This window comes from Lathamus discolor, chromosome 3, assembly GCF_037157495.1.
Source record: "Lathamus discolor isolate bLatDis1 chromosome 3, bLatDis1.hap1, whole genome shotgun sequence".
NCBI classification, from domain to species: Eukaryota; Metazoa; Chordata; class Aves; order Psittaciformes; family Psittacidae; genus Lathamus; species Lathamus discolor.
Genome location: NC_088886.1, coordinates 90,746,336 through 90,767,782, shown reverse-complemented (window position 1 = coordinate 90,767,782; position 21,447 = coordinate 90,746,336). Strand labels below are relative to the sequence as shown.

Here is a 21,447-nt window from a genome sequence, read left to right as displayed (position 1 = left end):
ACTCTTAATTTATGATATTTTACTGGCAAGTATTCAAAATTAATTTTGTTTAGATGCATAATTGCAAGCTATGATTCTGTTCCCTAACTCACAGAACAAGAGCACTAGGTTTCATACATGCACCATCTGAATATCCCTTTGAATTAATTAACTAATTTCATTAATTTTTGGATTATCCAATGTTATCATAATATACAATGTTAGGATACACATAAAGACATATAAGACTATCTAGGAAGACAAAGTGACATCTCTTTCTGTATCTGGTCCCCCAACACATCAATATGCTCATCTTATTTCTTCTTATTTTGATTATGAAGTTGTCAAGGCAGTAGTTGCCCCTTACTCTGTGCATACAGCATTTAGCGTATTAGTATAATGTGACCCTGATCTTTTCCAGAATGTTGCTGCTGAGTTATTTATTCTGAAAAACTAATAAAAAGGTCAAGAGTATGGTTGAATTAAATTAACTGTTTTAACAAAAAGCATGAAATGTTTTTAGCTATATGAAGAAATATTATATAAGCCATTGACATGACCAACTTTCATGTACTATGCAATAAGCCAAATTGGAGGGCTTTCTTGCTACATTTAAATGTTCAAAAATTGTACCCACTGGAATTTTCTCAGGCATGAGCAATTTCAGGAAGGTCAAAGTCTTCCTTCCACTTATACATTCATTACTGACCCACAGTATTTGGCAAACATGTTTTGTTTTAAATATTATTTCCATTTCATTCAAGTACAATTTATTAACATAATAATTTAGAAATAAAGTGTCTATACCAAAATATAGGACTAGCTTATAAAGTTTAAGAATACATAACATAAACTATATCCACTTAACACTAAGATTACATATCCTATCAGAAAACTACACAAACAAATTTAATAACTGACAAACTCATTGGGTCTTCCCAGATTCTTTATCTCCTTCCCTGGTGTCCCATCTCCTAGCTTTGTATGTGGCAAAGACAACTTAGGCTCATTACAGCTGTACATCAAAACCTAGACAAAATAAACTTATGACAGATGGCTTCTAGAAAAAGGAGTAAGAGCAAAACCCAAGGCATAAGGTGACATGTTCTATAGCATCTAGTTGTACTGTGTTATGATATTGCTGTCTCAAGCCTTTACTGGATATCTCTGCCAGAATTAGTCTCCCCTTAAAAAGTATGTCCCTGCCTGTCAGCTGCTTGACCAAAATTCAGTCTCTTCCCTTAAACCACTGACCTAATTTACCGGATTGTGATTTTGGGTAGATAAGGCACTCCATGCAAATATCTGCTCCTTGCTGCAGATATTGCTGGTTCTAGCATAGGAGTGGGGCAGAAAGATGGCAAGATAAGGTAAAAAACTGAGGTAGCCAGAAGTACCAAGAGTCATCTGTCATGGCCGTAAACTGACACGAGCTGAAAATTGCCATTCCTTTGTGTAATTATTAAAACTAGTTTGGTCAAAACCACAGAGAGCAACTATGGCTATTTCTCACAGTGAGGGAGTTAGGTATATAAGATATTAAAGGTCAAAGCCATGAAGGACTATCAGTGTTTACTCTTGAATAAATTTAGAGAATGGAATTAAACAATTTGATTAACTTGAGTCACTTCCAATGAAGAAGGGTTCACTGGTGTTCTCACTGGGAGAATGCCACTGAATCATACCTGTTTAAACTGCCTATTAAAGCAGTGTAGAGTCTCTGCTTTTCTCTAGAAAGATAACATGAGTTAATATATTTCTTTTTAAGTAAGTGCTGCCTGTTGGTGTTGAGGGAAATGCTGCATTAGCCTTAGGCACTTTTTTTACTTCTTTCTGGAACACTGAGTATAATGCTTCAAAAGTAGAAGGGTCCAATCTCATTTAGTCATGATTTTAGTTATAAAATTAAAAATTATGGGTAAAAAGTTAGCAAAATAAGCTGCTTTACTTACGGTGATGTTTTTAATAATTCTGAGAACCTGCTCAGATAACAGCATCTCTAAGGCTAAACCATTATTAAGTGGAGTATGTCTTAGAATAATCTGTTTAGCTTAATGTTATGAAAAGAATAATTAAAACATGAGTTGTAGTTTATCTGAAAACAGTCTTAACATCATCTTGGAGAGGAGCATCTCTTCTGCATTAACATCCTCTTAAGGAAATTGTTCCAGTGTAGGTCTTCAGGACTGAGATAAACAGTATAACAAAACTAACTTGGGCAGTTTAAAAAGCTGAGGTCTTCCATGTTGAGTTATGGGCCAATCTAAATAGGTGTTTTTCTCTCTGGGAGTCAAAAATCTGATACATTTATATATTTTTAACAAATGAGTATTTATGGAACCAGGATTTATGCAAACTTCCCAATTAATATAGTAGCTTGGGAAGAAATAGCTATAAAGACACAGTTGCCCTGAAATGCCATCTCTCAGTTCCAAACTGTGGACATGTATAGCCAATGAACTAGGTCACATAATGTGTGAAGGCAAGAGACCAAAATATTCTGGGAGTAAAACCAGCTTTGATCCCTAAGCAAGGCCTTTGCACAGAAGTGTATCACAGCTGGGAAGGCAGCCAAGAAACCTTTTATTCTCTTCTGCCATAAACCCTGCCAAGTCACAGCCGTTTTAACTATTGCAGATTGGCAGCCCCTTAAAGCTAATTAATTTTTAGACCAGATAGTGACTGTGTTTCTGTTTTACTGAATATGATAACAGAATAGTTTTGTGGGACAAAGTACTGAGAAATCAGATGAAATCTGGACCAGATTTATTGTTTCACTTGCAAAGTTGCAGTGTTTGTAAGAGGAAACTTTCACAATACAGTGACTTATTTGCTAAGGAGTAAGGTAGAATGACGAGAGTTCATTAAAAATAGCATGTTTCAAAATTAGGTTTTCCTCATAAAATCTCAAGTTTGATACACCCTGGGTACAAAATTATTAACCATGAGGAAAGAACAAGCTGATGGCCAGCCATCCTTTTCCTTCTGGCATGTAAATCCACTTTAAATAATACATCCAGATCACTGTAGGCTATTACTAAGGCAGTAAGACTGCTTATCAGACTGCTTGGTAGTAAAGAGTTTTACAACATAAAGGACTTAACTACAGTAAATTTTACAATATTAAAGTCTGTGTACTTACATCAACAATCAGGAAGTCCAGCCAGCACCAGGCATTAGTAAAATATATTTGAAAACCATATGCTACCCATTTTAAAAGCATTTCTAAAATGAAAATATATGTAAAAACTTTGTCAGCATATTCCAGCATGGTCTTGATAGTTTTGCGCTGTTCAATGTATATATCTTCAAAAGCCTATGAAAAAAATATATTCAGGGATTACTAATGTTTTACAGAATACACATGATAAAAATAAGCTGTTTTTTCCCCTTGTTCTCTTCATATTTCCCATCTTGAACCACGCTACAAATTGGAGCAATTTGCCCTGTCTTAAGTTGGATATATATGTATGCATATACTAATGAATGAAGAAATAAACTCAAAGCACAAATTTTCATACAATGTGGTATTAAGAAATTTTCACATACACACACAAAAAAACCCACCCCATTCTTATACAAAATCTGTTCCAGATATGTACATTCCATTCTAGAAAGCAATTAGGTAGATTACATTTCTATCCTCCATCAATCAAACTTATGTCTAGCAGACAAACTAAAGAGCAATATATTTCCTAGAATGTGCACTTTGGTACTGTAGTGAATGTTAAGTAAAGCTGGAGAGGTGGGTAATGTAAATCTTGTTGGAAAGAGGTTGTTAGGTTTAATTTGTTGTCACACTCTTCCCTATCTTCTGCCTCCAAAAAGGAACAGAATGAAGTAATTATTTCTTTTTTTCCTTTGTATGGTCTTTCATAAGCAGAATCCAAGAAGTGGCTGAGCCTAGAAGGAATTAAGAACTGAAAATATAGCTGTATATTCAGTTTACAATGATCCTTTGTACTCAAATCTCTTGAACACGATGAAAATTCGCAGGCAATTTAAATCTTGGGTAGGTATATTGGCTTAAATGAAACTTCGCCAGCTTTACAATGGTAAATCAAAAGTACCACTAAAAGTGCATGTGAAAGTTGACAAATTGTTCAAGTTTGGGCCAAGATTCATTCCATCCTGAAATGATGGAATGCAGGTAGTTTTATTCAGCTCCAAGTAAAACAAGTCTTTCCGAAGCAAATCTAAATTTTGCTGTTGCTTCTAAGGAGATATCGAAATATTTCAGCATCTGCAGTTTTTTTTCTACTTACTAGTGCACCACTGCTGAGGAGAATCATGAAGACAATGAAAGTCTCAAACCAGTTGTGCTCAACTATGCTGTAGCAGGTTTTTCTAAGATTCCACCAAATTTTTCCTTTGCCATCCTCTATACTTACTTGACAACACGGAAATTTCTTCACACAACCTGCATTAGATTAAGAGACATTAAGATCCAAAACCAAATTATTTCAAAGTCAATATTTACTGTGGTATAAACATTGTTAGAAGCATTAACAAATTTTATAATTTTCTAAATTAAACACTGGTGTCCTCTTTTATAGGATGCTATCAGAATTTAGATAAGTAATTTGAAGACAAACCAGACAATAGTGAACATACAGTATGAGTAAACAATCAAAATAAAACCACTGATATTTTTGACTGTTGGCATGTAAACTGTTCCATTTGTTGATGGACTATCACAAAGATGAATTTGTTCCAAATTCCAGGGGCCCTTCCAAATCAGTGTGAAGTGTTTTAAAAGTAGAAAAGTTAATAAAGTTTCTTAGTTACAAGATGTACACAGTGGCCAGGCAGATAACGTTACTAAAAGCCTAGGGAAACTATGTTTTGATTTTCATCTGATTTCTACCATTCTAGGTTGAGTATTTTCTTTTGATCGTTGAGGTCAGGAAGGTCCACCAGATTTGAAAGTCCCAAGAATTTAAATATGCCTAGTAATAATGCCATTTTACTAATACATCTCTTAAAGCACAGTTATTCTACAACCTTCTGTAAAACAGGCTTCTGGTTCAAGAGCTTCTTCACTTTCAATTTCTGCTTGCTCGCCCTCTCCAGGAGGAGCAATATCAACTGTGCTGCCTTCTGATGAACTGGATGCATTTAGTTTCTGCAAATAAAGTTCCACAGAACAATTTTTTCTCATTAGATACATATAATGTAAAAATTGATATTGAATCAAATCATGCCAGTCTGACTTTTGAAGAATGCTAAATTTATACTTACAAATGTGCATCACCATAAGTAAAAACATAGTAATGACATGTGCATTATATAGTTCTGCTTCCCAGTTTATCTTCTCATAGGGAACAATTAAATATAACTTGTCTACTAACCTGGTCCACGTATAAGACTTCTGAAGTATTCTCAGTAGTATTAAAACTGGAGTAGTATTAATACTTGTATGTACCACACTCTCAAATTACTTCATTTTACTGGGTTACACTGAAAATGTGTCTCAATTTTCCCAGCGAAATGAACTAACAGAAAGCTCCATATATATCTTCATGTCCTCTACAGATGGTGTTTTCATAAACATACACCATATCTGGATTAAAAATTTGTAAATTTAATGGCATTTAATGCCAAATTTCTGCACAATTTCATTTTTGCAGAAAGCATAAATTACCAGATCCTAAATACCATCTTTGCATTCCAGTCTTCTGTGCATGCTGAGAGACCCCTGAGGTCCTTTCCTCAAGTCCTTTCCATCCTAAATTTTTCTGTCATTCTACTACTTTTGTTTTCAGTAAAATACTACATTCCTTACTACAGTAAAAGCTTAGATAAAGCAACTGAAATTAGGTAACTTTTTACCAAGTACATTGAAATTTGGATCAGGTCAAGCTGTTTATCAGACATGCAAGACTGCCCATAATTTTGTCCTTTTAAGAAAGCATATTTTGAAAGGACAAACTTGCCAAAGATGCACACAACTAATGCAATAATCAGACATAGAGTTGTAACTTGTATTCAGTTGTCAGTACTGTGTGTCCTTATTCGGTTCCATCCAAACTACATTGTCTTTTACTGTGAAATAAGTCTTGTAATCAGAAAGCAACATTAAAAAAAACACATCAGTGGAATATTTCCAGTTTATACCATGTAGCAGCAATACACAGGAATTTTGAGGGGGATGGAGAAGGCAGCTGTAACTAAATCGTTCAAATTGTACAGGCATTGACGTAACAAAAGGGCATTTGGTCATAGACTATAGATTTATAGTTTCAGCTAAGCAGATCTGGTCATGCCCTTTGAGCTATATGAAGACCTTTCAATAAAAATTTTTTGAGGGAATGCTTATTACAAGTTACTTTTCACGTTCAGTTTTCAAAATAGTGACCTTTTCAGAATACATATAAAGAAATACTGCTCAGATGATTTGAATGATTTTGCAACAAGTAATAAAGATAAACTCTTTATAGAGGCATTTCCATGTAGTCTCTTCTTCAGAGACACTGCTGCAAATTAAAACTACTTATTTAGCTCTTCAGCCCCTTCAGGAAAAAGCATCAGGAACTAAGGGCATTTTTTCTGACAGAAATTTGGTAAATGGCACATATATCTTCATATAGTTTGGTAAGCAATTCTTTCCTCATATTCAGCTCTTACATGACATGAACAAAGTTTAAAAAAATATTAATGCTGGGTGATGGATAATTTCAGGGTTAAGTTTCAAGAAGCTGCCCTTCACACACATGTGCAAATGCAGTCATTACAGGGTCACTCACACTCAGGCTGCATGGCTGTTACTGCATTGTGACCAAAACCAAAGGACTTGTTGCATAATAATAGAAAAGATTTCTGACAAGCACACAGGTATGAGTTTGAAAAACATTCTTTCTCTTCCTAAATATTATGATCCATCACACATGGAAAATCGTGCTGACAAATGTGAAAAGATTTGGATAAATACATTGAGATTTGGATGTTGGTTAATTTTTGCTTAGTAAACTTGTAAAAAATATAATGTTTTCTTTTTCATACTGATCTTCCTCTGTAATTTCCAAAACTTATGTAAGTAAAATAATTACAGCCATATTGCCTCTAAATGGCATCATTTTATTACTGGTCATGGAGATCAATAAGTCTGAAATAAAATATCATGTACTTCCCGTTGTGAGAGTATTTTAAACTTTGCTTTCTGTATTACATTTACAGACCAAAATAAACATTAATGTACACTCTATTGAGCATTATTAGCACACCACCTTATTATACACACATAAGGCTCTCTTTTATAAAGGAAATAAGATTTGTGAATTAACTTTATTGTTATATATCATTGTAATACAAAGAAATACAAGTCTTAAACTTGTCACTGAAATTATAGGCAGTTTCTTCATTAAATAAAAACCAAATATTGTTAAAATAAGAATCTGTCACATTCAATTTAGGAAAATTAAAACTAATTCATGGCCTGATCCATCATCATTAAATCAGTTACTGACTTAACAGTAGCAGGATAGAAGTTCATAGTAGGCATCAATTATTAATCTATATGAATGCCAATTACAGAATTAAAAGGCACTCAATCTTCTGCATCTTCCCATGTAAACTCTGCTGCAGGTAGTCCTGTCAGCATAGTTACTAAAAAACAAGTGATAGAAGTGCAGTTTATAATCACTGCAAACAAAACCTGCTATAATTCTCATCAATTTCTTTTCGCATAAATCGTCCTATTCAGTTTTTTCCACATTATTTTAAACAACCATATTATAAAAAGAAACTCATTAAGTTAATAAAAGTCCTCTTTGCTTCAAGACCCAATATTAGAAAAGAATCATTACATTTTAAATAAGGTGACTTTAATGATGGGTTTTTTTTCTAGCAATAAAACCAATAAAGCTAATTGGAAACTCAATATACGTCATGGATTAACACAATCTTCTTTTCACCTCATAAATGTGATTATCAGCCCCTTGAACATGCCATGCCCTATAAATACTTATTTGCTACTTCAGTGATATTACATTTTCCTCTACAAGGATACAACTGAAAGCAATTGCTTATGATGCAGCATTCTCAAGGCCCGAATCACCAAAACAACATGCTTGACTACAGCAGAAGCCTGAGCAGTACTGTGGAAGTCACACACAAAAATAAAACAGAAAATAAGACTACCTCAATGGGATTTTTTGTTTGTTTGTTTGTTTGTTTTCTGAAAATAGCATTGTGTATAAATATTATTGCATAGGATATTAAAAAAAAAATCCATAAAACCCAAACAAACAAAAGCTTCATCACCAACCCAAATACTTGGTTAATATATGTATAAACAGCCTCCATTCTGTCCTTTCAGAGCAGTGCATCTCTTTTAGCTTCGATCATTAAAACAAGCTTTGACCAACAGCATGTTAATGTGCCCATTTACAGGAAAATGCATTCACCTAAGGCCTGGTCTTGCTCTCATTTGATTTTATTCTAGATTTCAATAAGAGCAAGAGCAGGATACTAAAATTTTAAGCTTTACAAACGGCTTCATGATTCAAGTGACAATTAAATAAAGGGATTCAGCCATTACAAATTGCCTTTAGTAATTCAGCCATGTGGTTTTATCCTTTGAGTCTTGGAAGCTGCACTGTAATTGAGTGACAGAATATAAAATAATGGGGATCAAGGATTCCAAAGTGATTCTAAACTGACTTTCAATCTCAGATGTTATGATATTTGACTTCTATATAATATTAAGGAAGCCACTTTAAAAATCTATTTCCTTAGAGTTTTATTTAATGTTCAAAGCATATCTTGGTTTAAAATTTAATCAGTAAAATCTAAGAATTTTCAGAATAAACATCAATATTAATTTCTTTTAGCATCTCTGGAAAATTTATATGACAGTATAATATAAGTAGATCATACTAAACTATAATCAATAGTACAAAATGAACTATTTCGTTATCCTTTTGAAGCCAGTGAGACTCTGCCTGAAGGAAACAGCTTTGCATTTTGCTGTAGGACTGAAATCTCAATCCCAACAAAATTTTGACACCTAGTTTTACTAGGATAGCTTGGCCTCCTTAGTTTCATGCAATATTTGGTGTCCCTGTTCCTGAAAGCTCTGCCAGTTATGTATCATGGAGATTATACTTGCCTATAATTAAAAAATCAAAAACAAAACCAAAAATCCCCAAAACGTAGGGTTAATATACATGGAATTTTATAAAAAATTATGCTGGCTACTCCATAGTCTTTCTAATCTACACCAAGTGAAGTCCTCTAACTCAGTCACAGACTGCTATCATGGAACACCACTGTTTATGAAGGAGTTTAAAATTTAAGAAAAGGCCATTTGTAAAATGCTTTGCTTTGAGAGATTTTTAAGGGGGATTATTTGCTAAATATAATTTTAGCAATTATGAAACTGTTTACTCTGCTTACAGTTCATAAAACTCAATATATGCACTGCCCAAATGAATATAAAATGTAGTTTGTAGCATCTTTAAGATTTGCATTACAGTGCATAGTAGTTTTAAAAGTATAGTGGTATAATGTGTATGCAAGTAGCTACTGCAATAGTTTAAATATTATTCATGAAGGAGCTGAAGTTGTGGCAGTAATCATTATAAAAATCACTTACACATTTCCTTACATATTTACATTTATAAGGGCTGAATCAAAAAGGGCTGTTTTTAAAAAAAAAAAAAACTATGCATGCTCCCTTTTTCTTTGGCCTCTTTAACGTATAACATTCCAGTACTGTTATGATCCATACTTCAAAACCTGTAGACCATGCAGTTATTGCTAAAGACTGTATTAAAATATTCAGAAAAATCATTAGCAGGTTAAAAAATGTATGTTGGGGTTGCCAGTCCCACCTGACCATGCTGTGATGTGAGTCTCATGACTCAGCAGAGAGCAGCTGTGCATGTTTTTACTGTCTTGCAATGGATAGGGAAGGTACATAGCTGAATAGCATGCAGGCCAGTCAAAATCCATTATAAAGTGATTATATATATATATACATATATATGTATAACTTGCTTAGGTAACCTGTGTGAAAGTGGTGACACGTTGCTCTACCTGGTTAAAAAGCACCAGAGCTGCATTCTTGATTGCTCCAGCTTGGTTTTACCCCTGTGAGAAGAATGGTAGGTAGTGAAGTTCAAGACACAGGATCTCTAGTTTTCCTCTTTTTGGAATCTCTAATTCAAACATGGCTTTAACACAATTAAAACAGAATTATTAAATATTTTATGATCAGTTGGCAAAAAGGGAAATACATACCACCTGAAATGTTCAACAAACTTTTTCTACAGAACTTGTTTATTTTAGAGAAAAAATAAATGCAGAAGCTAGACCTAATAAACCACACTCTGAAATGGTGATTCATAAATAAAAATAGAATTAATTCAATTAATAAAAACATGATTAGCGGATTTGGAAAGTATTCCAGTATTTATATAGTACTTAATGCATATTAATAAAATTTTAAGGGTTTTATTTTTTTTGTTTAATGTTCTAGTCTTCATTTAAGTGACTATGTGATTATCTCTTTTATTTGAAAAAAATGTACATGCAGTAAGAAAAATACGCTGAAGATGTATGTCTTCCCATTCCTCCTTCATCCCCTAATAATAGCGATAAAATTTCTGGGTCTGAATGAAAAGCAACCTCTATAATTTCTGTTTAAATGGAATGTCATGATGTACATATTGTATAAGTTTAGATTTAGTATGCTATATACTTCCAAGTCTGTACTCTCTCTCTAATTCTCAGAAGAGGATTGGATTGGTGTCTGGATGGAGGCCCATCAGTGTGTCCAGAGATGTGGTCTCATTCATTAAGTATCCACAGCTAGTCCATAACTTAAAGAATCTGTGGCTTCTGAAGACACCATTCTAGAATTGGTCAGTTATAGAAAACAGAAATTTAGATTGTTGGATATTTTAAAAGGAACGTGATAAAAAAATCATCCAACAAACTGATCAAATCACTGCAGGGCATGGTTTGGCTAAGAAATTTATTGAAGCCCAATGACAATGCTTAACTTTGGGAAATGCAGTAAGTATGTTCCTGTCTTCACCTAGTGACAAAATCACTAGTGATGCCAATCTGAAAACTGAACTTATTCCTTGTTTTGAAAATTTAGTGGATTAGGTGATGAAGGATATTTTTGATTTTGTTAAAAGCACCAGTTGCAATTTCAGAAGTTAATTGAGCAGTCTTACTTCTCCACTGTGAATTTGTACTTACTGTACATATACTGTAGATAGAAAGGCTTTTGAAATTCTGAATGATAGAGGCCTGTAGGTGTATGTATTTCTTTAGTTGTGAAATAAACTTTCCATAACTGATGAACACCTTTGAAATTACTTCTCCATGTTGAAATCCAAACCGTATTCATAAAATCATGATTCAGATAGAATGAGCAGTTGTTTAGGCAGTACAGAAATACAAGTAAGGAATTTTATTAACAGAGTCTATTGATTTCACTGACTAGCAGGCATACATTATAACAGAAACAGCAGCCCCAATGCTAAACTTAATCAAATTATTCTCTTTAGTTACTTCTAATTTTCTTACTATCTTCATAGTTAAGTATCTTGAGTATCTTATTTTCAGAGCAGAAATCAGTTATTTCTGATGGTTATTTCACTGAGTGTCACCTCTATTTTCTGTAGTAGATATTAAAAAAAACCCTCCTTCAAAGTATCAATGAAATGTTTGCTTCTTTCAGGTACTTTCTGCCAACTATTATTATAAAGTAGTGGGTAACTTAGAAATCTAATAAACGTTATTGTTCTGTTTCATCCAAATGGAGACTTCCAAAAATTTCTAATGATACATATGAGAAAGATCTTCTTTTGGTCTGAAACATGCAATCAGGCTCCAGAATAAATTCTGGAGCAGATTTGGCAAGTTACTAACTAGCAAATTAATTAGAAAGTGTTTCGATGAAGGAAGACGGGCAGTAAGAAAAATTACAATTTGTTCCTCACTCGCCTGCTCTATAGCCTTGCTCTTGGAACAATCCTTATTGAGGAATATGCCCTGTTCTTGGCATGTTCCTCACGGGCACACAGCCTCTGCCTCAGCTGTAGCATGACCTGTTATTGCTGACAGACTTTAAATAATCGTTCTGCTCTTAGCATTAGTGACAGTCAGTAAGACACCAAAAATGGGCCATTTTGCAGTTCCTGTGCAGATCTAGTTTCCATCAACTCTGTTGTTAAATAAAAAGTTCTTAAAGAGGATACCTCCTGAGGGTATTGTAAGTGCTAAGTACTGCCACAGTTAAGGGAAATTTCCCTGGCTGCCACAGCCAGGGAGATACCTGCCTCATCTCTTACCCTTTCTTTTGAAGACTAGGCCTTCTCCTAGCAGAAATGTTGTCTCAGTGGTATCCCTTGAGAGGGAAAATAAATGATGGTGTGCTGTTCTAGAGAGGTAACGTAAACACTGCACTAATATACTCCTCAAAAGACAATCAGGAGGCAGCAAAAGATTCAACAGTACTGTTGACTTGGTAGGAGAAGATTGGGAATCTTCACAAATTCCTATCACACACCGGAACATTTGTTCTTGTATTACTGAAGTGGATTGTTATACATACACTGAAATAAAAAAAGAGCATACAATCCTTCTCCTAAAAATAATCCAGAAGGAATGGATTAAGGAAACCAGAACAGAAACTGCAAGTAATAGAGAATTAATAGTTTTCAGGGTACTGGTAATAAATTCCTGTCTTATTACATACCATTCACAACATTCACACTTGAACTGTATGAATACCTGCCAAACAATTAAATGCTAAACAGCTGTGTGTGAGTAGAACTTGCAGGAAGCACTATTGCTCCTGCTTCACAATGGTAGTGATTATTACAGTCTACAGAAAACTTGAGGCTCCACGTTAAGTCCTAAGTTTATCCTATACCCATTGAAAATTTCTGTACAAGTTCTTAAGATAAACACCATCCATCATTTACTGGCAGATTTCCTACAGTCACCTGAAATTTTCAAATTCTTATAGAGACTTTTGAATTTGGTTTCTCTTCCTGAAGACATACAGATACAGCTAAAATCTGTAAAACAAGGCAAAATCCCTTTTGATTCATTATGGTCCTGAAACTTCAGGATGGCCTTAGAAGAAAAAAGCATGTCTGAACTGAGCAAAGATGGGAACGAACAGAGAAATTCACTTGTGAAGTCACCTTGAAACTGGTATAATTCAGAACTTCTCAGCACAGCAAGGGCTTTTACTGCATTTTCATAGGATGTATTTACATCATATATTCACTTGAAAAGCAGAGGAGTTTCTGCCTTTGCATTGTATTTTGTTTTGTCTTCAGCTGTTCTGATAGAATAGATAGCAACACGCCACAAACTGAATCATTCAGTCTCTCTTAAAGAAGAAATGAACAAATAACACCTACGGGATGATGTTACTTAATTTGCACCACTCCAGTGACATGCCTGATAGAACAGACCCACAAGCACTGCAGCAGTGAAACTGGTAAAGACTGCCAGGGGAAGAAGAGCCAGGTGTGGATGGGAACTTCCCAAGCCAGCTCTGCTGCTGACCAGGGCTGACATGCCACGTAACCGCACATTTAGCATCTGCACAGCTTATAAGCATACCAACTTCCTAATGCATATTACAAACACTTTTTAAAGTAACATATTCAGGAAGTGTTAGGCATGTAACTTCATAAGATGGAGTTACTTGGAAGGCACTCAACACTGTATTTATTAAAAAAAACCCAGAAGGAAAGCAGAAAAAACTTAGTAAAAAGTCATTTTAACAAACATCAGAATACATGAAAATACTTGGAAGTCTTTCTAAGTCTTTTGCTAATGGAAAAGACAACTTTTATTAGAACAGCTTATGTGAAAAATACTTAATTTTCAGACCCAAAGTCATTCTGAAAACTTTTTTTTTTTCTATACTAGTTGATCACATAAATTATATCACTTTACACTTCCTGTGTCTCTTATAATCTTAAATTGTCATGGAAAAGCACTACTGCTATACTGTCTTATGTATGTGCATTAAAAATATTTGTCTCATAACTGAGCAACTCAGTCTGATGACTGATTGATAGAATGTCTTGCTCTTAATCTTACAATTGTTATGCAAAATAACCTTCTTTGCAGCTGCAAGTAAACACACACTTCAGATGTTTCTTTATGTTCTTTAGCAAAAAAACCCACAACAAACCCAAACATACTATGATTAACTGGATTAAGGTTATCCATTAATGTTATGTGATGTAGCTTGCTATTGCTGAGGAATACAGCATTATTTTGGGTAGCATGGTTTAGTGAGAGGTGTCCCTGCCCATGGCAGGGGGTTTGGAACTAGGTGATCTTAAGGTCCTTTCCAACCCTAACTATTCTATGATTTGCAAATATGGCAGTTCTACAGCTATGATAGAGTCATGAACACAGGGCTTCTTAATAGAAGAGCTTTCTTTATGGTAAACAAATCCTTTTGTATTAATGAGTTAATCACATAACATCATAGCTTCTCATTTAATTGAAAACATTTACCAATGGTCCTTATCCCTTAAACCTCACAGTTCCTACATTTCTAATAGCATTGAATATAATTATATTCTGCTATATGTATTTATTAGCTAAATGCTAAATTAGCTAAATCTGATGCATTCATTAGCTTGTCATTGATCATTATTCCAACATACAGAGTTTTCATTGAGCACCATTACAACCTGTTCATGATCACTTCTGGTATTTGAGCCCCTTACATTTTGAGGCACATGGCTTCTGATTTTTAGACCAACTTGTTTCTTTTTGCACAATAATTACAGCATAAGGCTTTTCCAGTAAACTGTTTCCAGATGCATCTATATTACAAGATTATTCTGCTTCCCAGGATATTTTGAGATGCTGCTTTACCATGACATTGGTTGGTATCTGGATTACTTCAATTCAGCCAGCCATAGTCTATGAACCCAAAATCCATGAGAATATTACTCACAAAACTTTTTAGATAATCCAGAATATATCACTGATTTATGGTGTGTTAGGGTTCATTTTTAGAACTAAGCTATATATATAATTGTTTTCTCCACTTACATTTCATGGAGTATGCAAAGATGTATATATTTAATTTTTCTTTAGCCTTCTACAATTCCATAAATACTGATTCCGTAAATCCTGATCGCATTATAGGTACTACAGAAAGAATGCTTTATGAAATGTGGGCTAGTCCTAAAAACCTCATAAAGTTGTTAAAGAAACAATCATATTTAAAGTTATACATCTGCCAAATGCTAATAAACAAGAGTATTAAAAATGCAAACTGTAAGGATCCACTAGTGTACCATCACACAGGGTATTTTTTTTACAATTATCATTACATTAAATGCTCAAATACAAAATATATTTATATGGGATAACACAGTTTTTAAACAATTCTAAATATATAAATGCATAGCAATGCAATTGTTAAGATTAAAAAAATCCTACCTGTTTGCTTTCTTCCATATCAGATTCACTGCTAAATTCTTCTGTATTTAAATTTTCAAAATCTGATTCTCCAACTGCAATGGGCACTGTCACAGTGAGACCCGGGTTGTTTATGAATGACATGTAATCGTTTTCATCGATTACGCATTTTTCCACACTGCTGCCTGTTCCTACACCACTGGTGGTTCCATTCCCATCTTTAAGATAATTCATATCTTTGTTTATTTCAACAGCAGTATGATTGGAAATGCAGCTGCCTTTCTTGTTGTTTAGCTCTTCAAGCGCTTTGATTTCCTCTAAAGCTTTCTGCTTTCTAATGAAGACTTTTTGGATGAACTCCTGTATCTTTTTTTTAACATAATCTATTCCCTTCTGTATCCTTGCCACAGCAATCTGGAGATTGTTCATTTCATTATCATCATCGGTAGCAGCAAGGTTGTCTGAACTAAATGAGCTCAGCAGCAAGGCCAGAAATAGGTTCAATACCTAAAAGATGAGAAAATACAGCTGTAGAGTAAATACACACATGTAAGAAGTGGTGGACTTAGCAGTGCCAGGTTAACAGTTGGACTTAATGATTTTAAATATCTTTTCTAATTCAAATGATCCTGTGATTCTAAAAGAAGAGTAGAGCAGGTTACTGATCATAAGTACCTGTCTGGGGCTCTGCACATTTCTGCTGATATAATATCAAGATTGCAAGGTCATGTAGATAACTAGGATAAGAACATTTTTAATTCTGTTTTATAGAAATTTAAATTGTGTTAAAATGTATCACTAAAGGGAAATAATTTTGACAGGTAATGAATTACAGTTTTTTAGGCATATCAGAATTAACTGCAGGGATTAACAGTATATGACACTTTAAAGTAAAAGTGTAAATGGTGCATTCCAGTTACAATCCTGATTTCTAAGAAGTTCTCACCAATTCAATATTTACTAATTGAAGCTTTGGCATTTTAACTTGTTTGCTTGAATTAAATTTTTTCTATAAAGGTTTCTTCTATAATTTTGAGTTAGAAGCTTTCAAACATATTTTTAGGATGTCCACTCACTCTGTATTTTGTTTTCTTTTTTTTTATACCTAAACAGGCCAAAAAGTTCAGTACTTACATTCAAGAGATTCTATATAAGAACAGCTACATTATACTTTAAGTCAGAAGCATTAGTGCTGGAATCAGCTTTCCTGGGTGTGAGAAAGCTAGATTTTTTTTCTCTGAGGATGCAGCTGGCCAAAAGCTGATGCAGCATAAGCTTTATTATTTCAAGAGTAGTTAGGAAGACATTTGGATTTAAACAGCACCTCTAAAATAGCTGCAGCACTCCAGTGATAGGGTGTTTGATTTGACATTTTGGTATATTCCTAAACTCTTGAACCCCTAGTAAGAGTACTCCAGTGTATGAAAATGAGTGAAAAGGGGGAAAACAGAATCATCTTATGTTTTTATCTAAAATCTAGCACATTCAGATTTATTTTTTAATTATAAACAGAATTATGACATTCTCATTGCCTAGTTGTAGCTTATGTACAGCTTTGCATTAGAGTTAATGCTCAAAAACATTCATCACGTACCACAAGGTTTCCAATCACCATGACCAGCATGAAAACAATAAGGCACATGGTTTGGCCTGCAACCTCCATGCAGTCCCACATTGTTTCTATCCATTCTCCACATAGCACTCGGAATACAATCAGGAAAGAGTGGAAAAAGTCATGCATGTGCCAGCGTGGAAGTTCACAGTCACTGGAGATCTTGCAGACACATTCCTTGTAGCTTTTCCCAAACAGCTGCATCCCAACCACAGCGAAAATGAACACAATGATGGCCAGCACCAGGGTCAGATTCCCCAGAGCCCCCACTGAGTTGCCAATAATCTTAATCAGCATATTTAGAGTTGGCCAAGATTTTGCCAATTTGAAAACTCGCAACTGAAAAACAAAAACGCACAGGAATAAACAGTGTTAGCTATGAAACAGAAGCTAGGTTCAAGTGGTTCAGCAGATTAATTTGTTCTTCAGTAGGAGTGTGTTATTATTTTAATAGAAAGGAGGGAGAATGGAGTTATTTTCCTAAACTTCAGTCTTCAACATTTCATCTTAGTGATGCACATAGGAAAAAAAAAAACCCAAATTTGTGTTTGTAGCACATTTGATTTTAATATTTTTAAACACCCACTTACAGATGATTACTGAACAATTCTTAAAGGCATTTTAGAAGTTTTTACTCTTCATCACCGTCACTACACCCTCTTTTCTGGTTTGGTTCCATGTTTCCCTCAGTGCCACATAAGGTCTTCCAGGCTGAGAGAACAATTATTTAAGCAACAATTTGATGCTGATATTGTGATGCTCATTTAAATTATAAACATTAACTTAAAAATAATATTCAGTAACCAAACTGTGGTATATGAAGTTGGGTACCATTGCAACTGGCCCTAATAAACTAAGTCACAAGCTAAGTCACTACTTTCTGCTCTCTATATTAAGAATTAACCTAGATTTTCAAGTAATGTAATATTAGTAATATAGACTTCTAAACCATGAATGTTGTGCCTCCAGTAAACATACCTATAAATTAGCTTCTGTATGATGCTAACTGCTATAAAAAAGACATTTCTAGTAGAAGCTCAATATTTCAATTCAAGTGTCATGCTTAAATCTGACTTTACTCAGATTGACTCTGTTACATGCAATGGACTTACTAAGTGTTTATTCTCGGTGCCCATTGAAATAAATGTTGTGAAGAGAGGATCTGCTTAGGCGCTTTATGTGTAACGAACAGTAATGTTCACAATGAAAAGACTAAAAATGTTATGATTCTTTATGCTGGTGGAAATATGTATATTTTCAGAGATAATCAGCTTGGATGAATATTGATGAAATCAGTATAATAAAAATTTACAAAATTCTCAAACAGGTAGCATTTATTCTTTTGCTGGCAAAGGATATCAGTAGGATAATTTGATACCAAAACATATCGAAGGACATCAATTGACAAACACCTTAAACTTGTACTTACCAAAAATGGCTTGCAAATTAGGTATATATGAAAAATAGTGTGAGCCATATAAGTATATATCTTTACAATGCTGGAACTTGTTACAGAAATCAGCACTTTTTTTTTCTTTTTTTTAAAGACAATTGCATGCAGGTATTTAATTATCAAGGTATTTACCAATCTGAATGACCGAAGAACAGATAATCCTTCAACATTTGCAAGACCAAGCTCCATTAAACTAAGGCTAACGATAATACCATCAAAAATATTCCAGCCTTCTTGGAAATAATAATAAGGATCCATGGCAATTATCTTTAGTACCATTTCAGCTGTGAATATCCCAGTGAATACCTAAAACAAAATGTAATTAATTAGTTGAGTTGTTACGAGAAATTTATATACCTGAGTAAATATTTCTAATAAAGCTTGAGTTGTTATAACTGTTACTTTTACCTGTCACTTTTACCTGTCACTATAAAAACCAGCTGACTGCTATCTCCAAATGGCATTGAAGTATTTCTAAACACTGAAATCTGATCATTAAAAACAAATTACTAAATCAGGATAGCTAAAGGAAGGCAGAGATTTGATAAACCTATAAAAAGCTATTCACCAGTCAGCAGCTCAGCTCTGGTTCATATCTGACTGATATTGCTGGACTATCCATCCAGAAGATGATGTGTTATGATCCAGTGTTTTCAGTTCTGTTTCTAGAGAACAGTCCCAGTAAAGCAGAAGAAGACTCGACAGTATTTTTTTTTTTCCTTGCTCACAGTCTAAGCAGAAGTGGTTTAGAAACTAAAGTTCGACTCTTGAAGGACAGACTCTCTAAGGTCTGTCTTTTAAGTCACAGTTGAAAAGTGTAAGTGGAATAGACAGGGGAAGTTGGAGTTTCTTGCAGAGCTTTTTGTAAGGACATTGAGGTTTCACACACAGCTACTCTTCTGTGTGACAGCTATTTTCTTTTGGGAAAAAGAGCTTCAAGGTGATAATGTTTGAAATATCTCAAAGTGCCAAACGTGAAATTATCAGTGCTCCTTAGAATTTTAATGTCTAGAATTTAACCCATATAAATTTCTTGCAATGAGTATTGACCAGTACTTTGTGCAGCATAAAAAGAAGTTTTGGAGCATAATGCAAAACCACTAAAAACATGTCAATATTCTGCACAATACTCAAAGTATATCCTAGATAATCCAAAAGCCTACTAAACATACTCTGTCATTGCCTCGTGACAGTTCTTTACCCAGCTTGTCTTCAGTCTTCCTACAGTGAGTTTTATGGAAGCAAAGCTGACTTTTTACAACACTTTATAACTACACTCATGACTTCCTTTTTATTTAAGATTAGGAGGTGGATATAATGTTGTGGAAACATTCACCACTGTCAAAGTGTAAAAGTTTATACTTTTGAGAAAACAGAAGTAGGAAACACTTCACTATTAAACCGAGATATGAGAGATGTTACCATATATTCAGAAGCATGTAACAGATATTGCTATGCTTGGTAAAGAGAATGCAACAAAGAAGATTATTCTTGACAAAACTGTCATATTTTACAAAAGAAAAAAATGGGGAAAAGGCAAAGAAAACCTTTATTTTATTTTAAAATAGTTCCTTCACAAAATAACCCATTCCATCCATAAACTACTTTTTCATGAGCATAACTGCAACCCCAAATACAGAAATATGTATTTTAACAGAAGTAAACTCAAGTTTTCTTACAATTACTTCGGACTTTTGAATAATGAGTGGCTTTTAGTATTATGAAAATGATCATTGTGTTTTAGAACTATTTCTTCTCATTAAAATGCTGCAGGAAAGGCAGTCATATTTGTCATATTTAATTTATCCTCAAACAGACCGTGATGTCACAAGCAAAGAGTAAATTAACATATTTTGAATGGAAATCACAAAATCAAGGTTAATAGATTAGTACAGTGAGGAACAGAGAATTTAAATGAAACCAGCAGGAATAGTATTCACTGCATGTATGTAATAGTCATAATTAAATATACTGGTTTGTTACAAAGGTAGTTAAAAATATGACTGCTGCTAGCTTAGAGTAGAAGAAATAAGCATGAGATGGGAAAAGGCAGACGACGTTGGAAGTGTAAATATTTGGAGAGAAATATTTCTAAAAATATGGCAGAGCCACATTTTAAAATACAATATTCTGTAATCTGTGATGAATATAAGAATATCCCAGTAATTAGATCTTTGTGCAGGAGAAAGAAAACCATAATGCACAAAAGAACACATAGGTAGTAAGTACAATTTTAGCTCAATTTTTTGAAAAAGTCAGAGGGATATAATACCAGGAGATAGAAGGAAAGTGTTTAGACTTTTGAGCGTACTCTGCCCGAGAAATCTATTGCTCTATTTAAACATTAGCAGATTTACAAAAACTAATCTTTTTGAGTGATTAGTTCAGAAAACTTGGTTGGTTTTGATTTTCAGGACTGCATGCTGTGTCAGTCAGTCCAGACCTCTCCTGTGTAAACTATTGGTACTTATGTACCAATTAAAAATGTGTAAGTCTTCTTCTGAAACAGTTGCAAGGTTCTGTCTTCTGCTTCCTGAGCATTAGAAGCAAATGGAGAAAAACAGACAAGGATATTTGAGTGTTATGCCACACTTAGGTATCTGCTCAGAAACAGAATTACATGTAACCCTGTATCTCTGGATCAGCTTGAATCAGGAAACGCATAACTAATAATGTTTCAGATACAAGGTGCTTTTTTGTTAGAGAATAATCTTCCAGTTTATTAAGTACTTTTTAGTTACCTAAAAAGGCAAGGACTATAGTAACAAGAAATGTACTTTCCTTTCTTGGAAAAGTAGTGTAACTGAAAATATATCAAAGAGGAATTCTGCCATCTGAATATTTCATTACATTCTGACAGAAGAAAAATATTTTCTGTGATGAAATATCAGTACTTGGGTAAAAATTAGATAATCTACCATAACATTTTAAAGAAAAAGCCCAAGGCAGACCTCAAGAAATCTGACAAGCCAGTGAA

At 34.0% G+C, this 21,447-nt stretch overlaps 1 protein-coding gene across 17 annotated transcripts in view; it reads right to left on the bottom strand.

The window, feature by feature from the left end:
* The window catches only part of LOC136011117 (sodium channel protein type 2 subunit alpha-like), a 55,021-nt gene that overhangs the window by 14,153 nt on the left and 19,421 nt on the right, over nt 1–21,447 (bottom strand). For all 17 annotated transcript variants that reach the window (XM_065672778.1, XM_065672782.1, XM_065672784.1 and 14 more), the window contains 6 exons: nt 18,603–18,776; nt 17,000–17,356; nt 15,427–15,912; nt 4,984–5,104; nt 4,245–4,399; nt 3,122–3,295 (listed from right to left, as the gene is read on the bottom strand). In XM_065672778.1, coding sequence (XP_065528850.1) covers nt 3,122–3,295; nt 4,245–4,399; nt 4,984–5,104; nt 15,427–15,912; nt 17,000–17,356; nt 18,603–18,776 — 1,467 coding nt within the window. The remainder of the gene's footprint in view (nt 1–3,121; nt 3,296–4,244; nt 4,400–4,983; nt 5,105–15,426; nt 15,913–16,999; nt 17,357–18,602; nt 18,777–21,447) is intronic.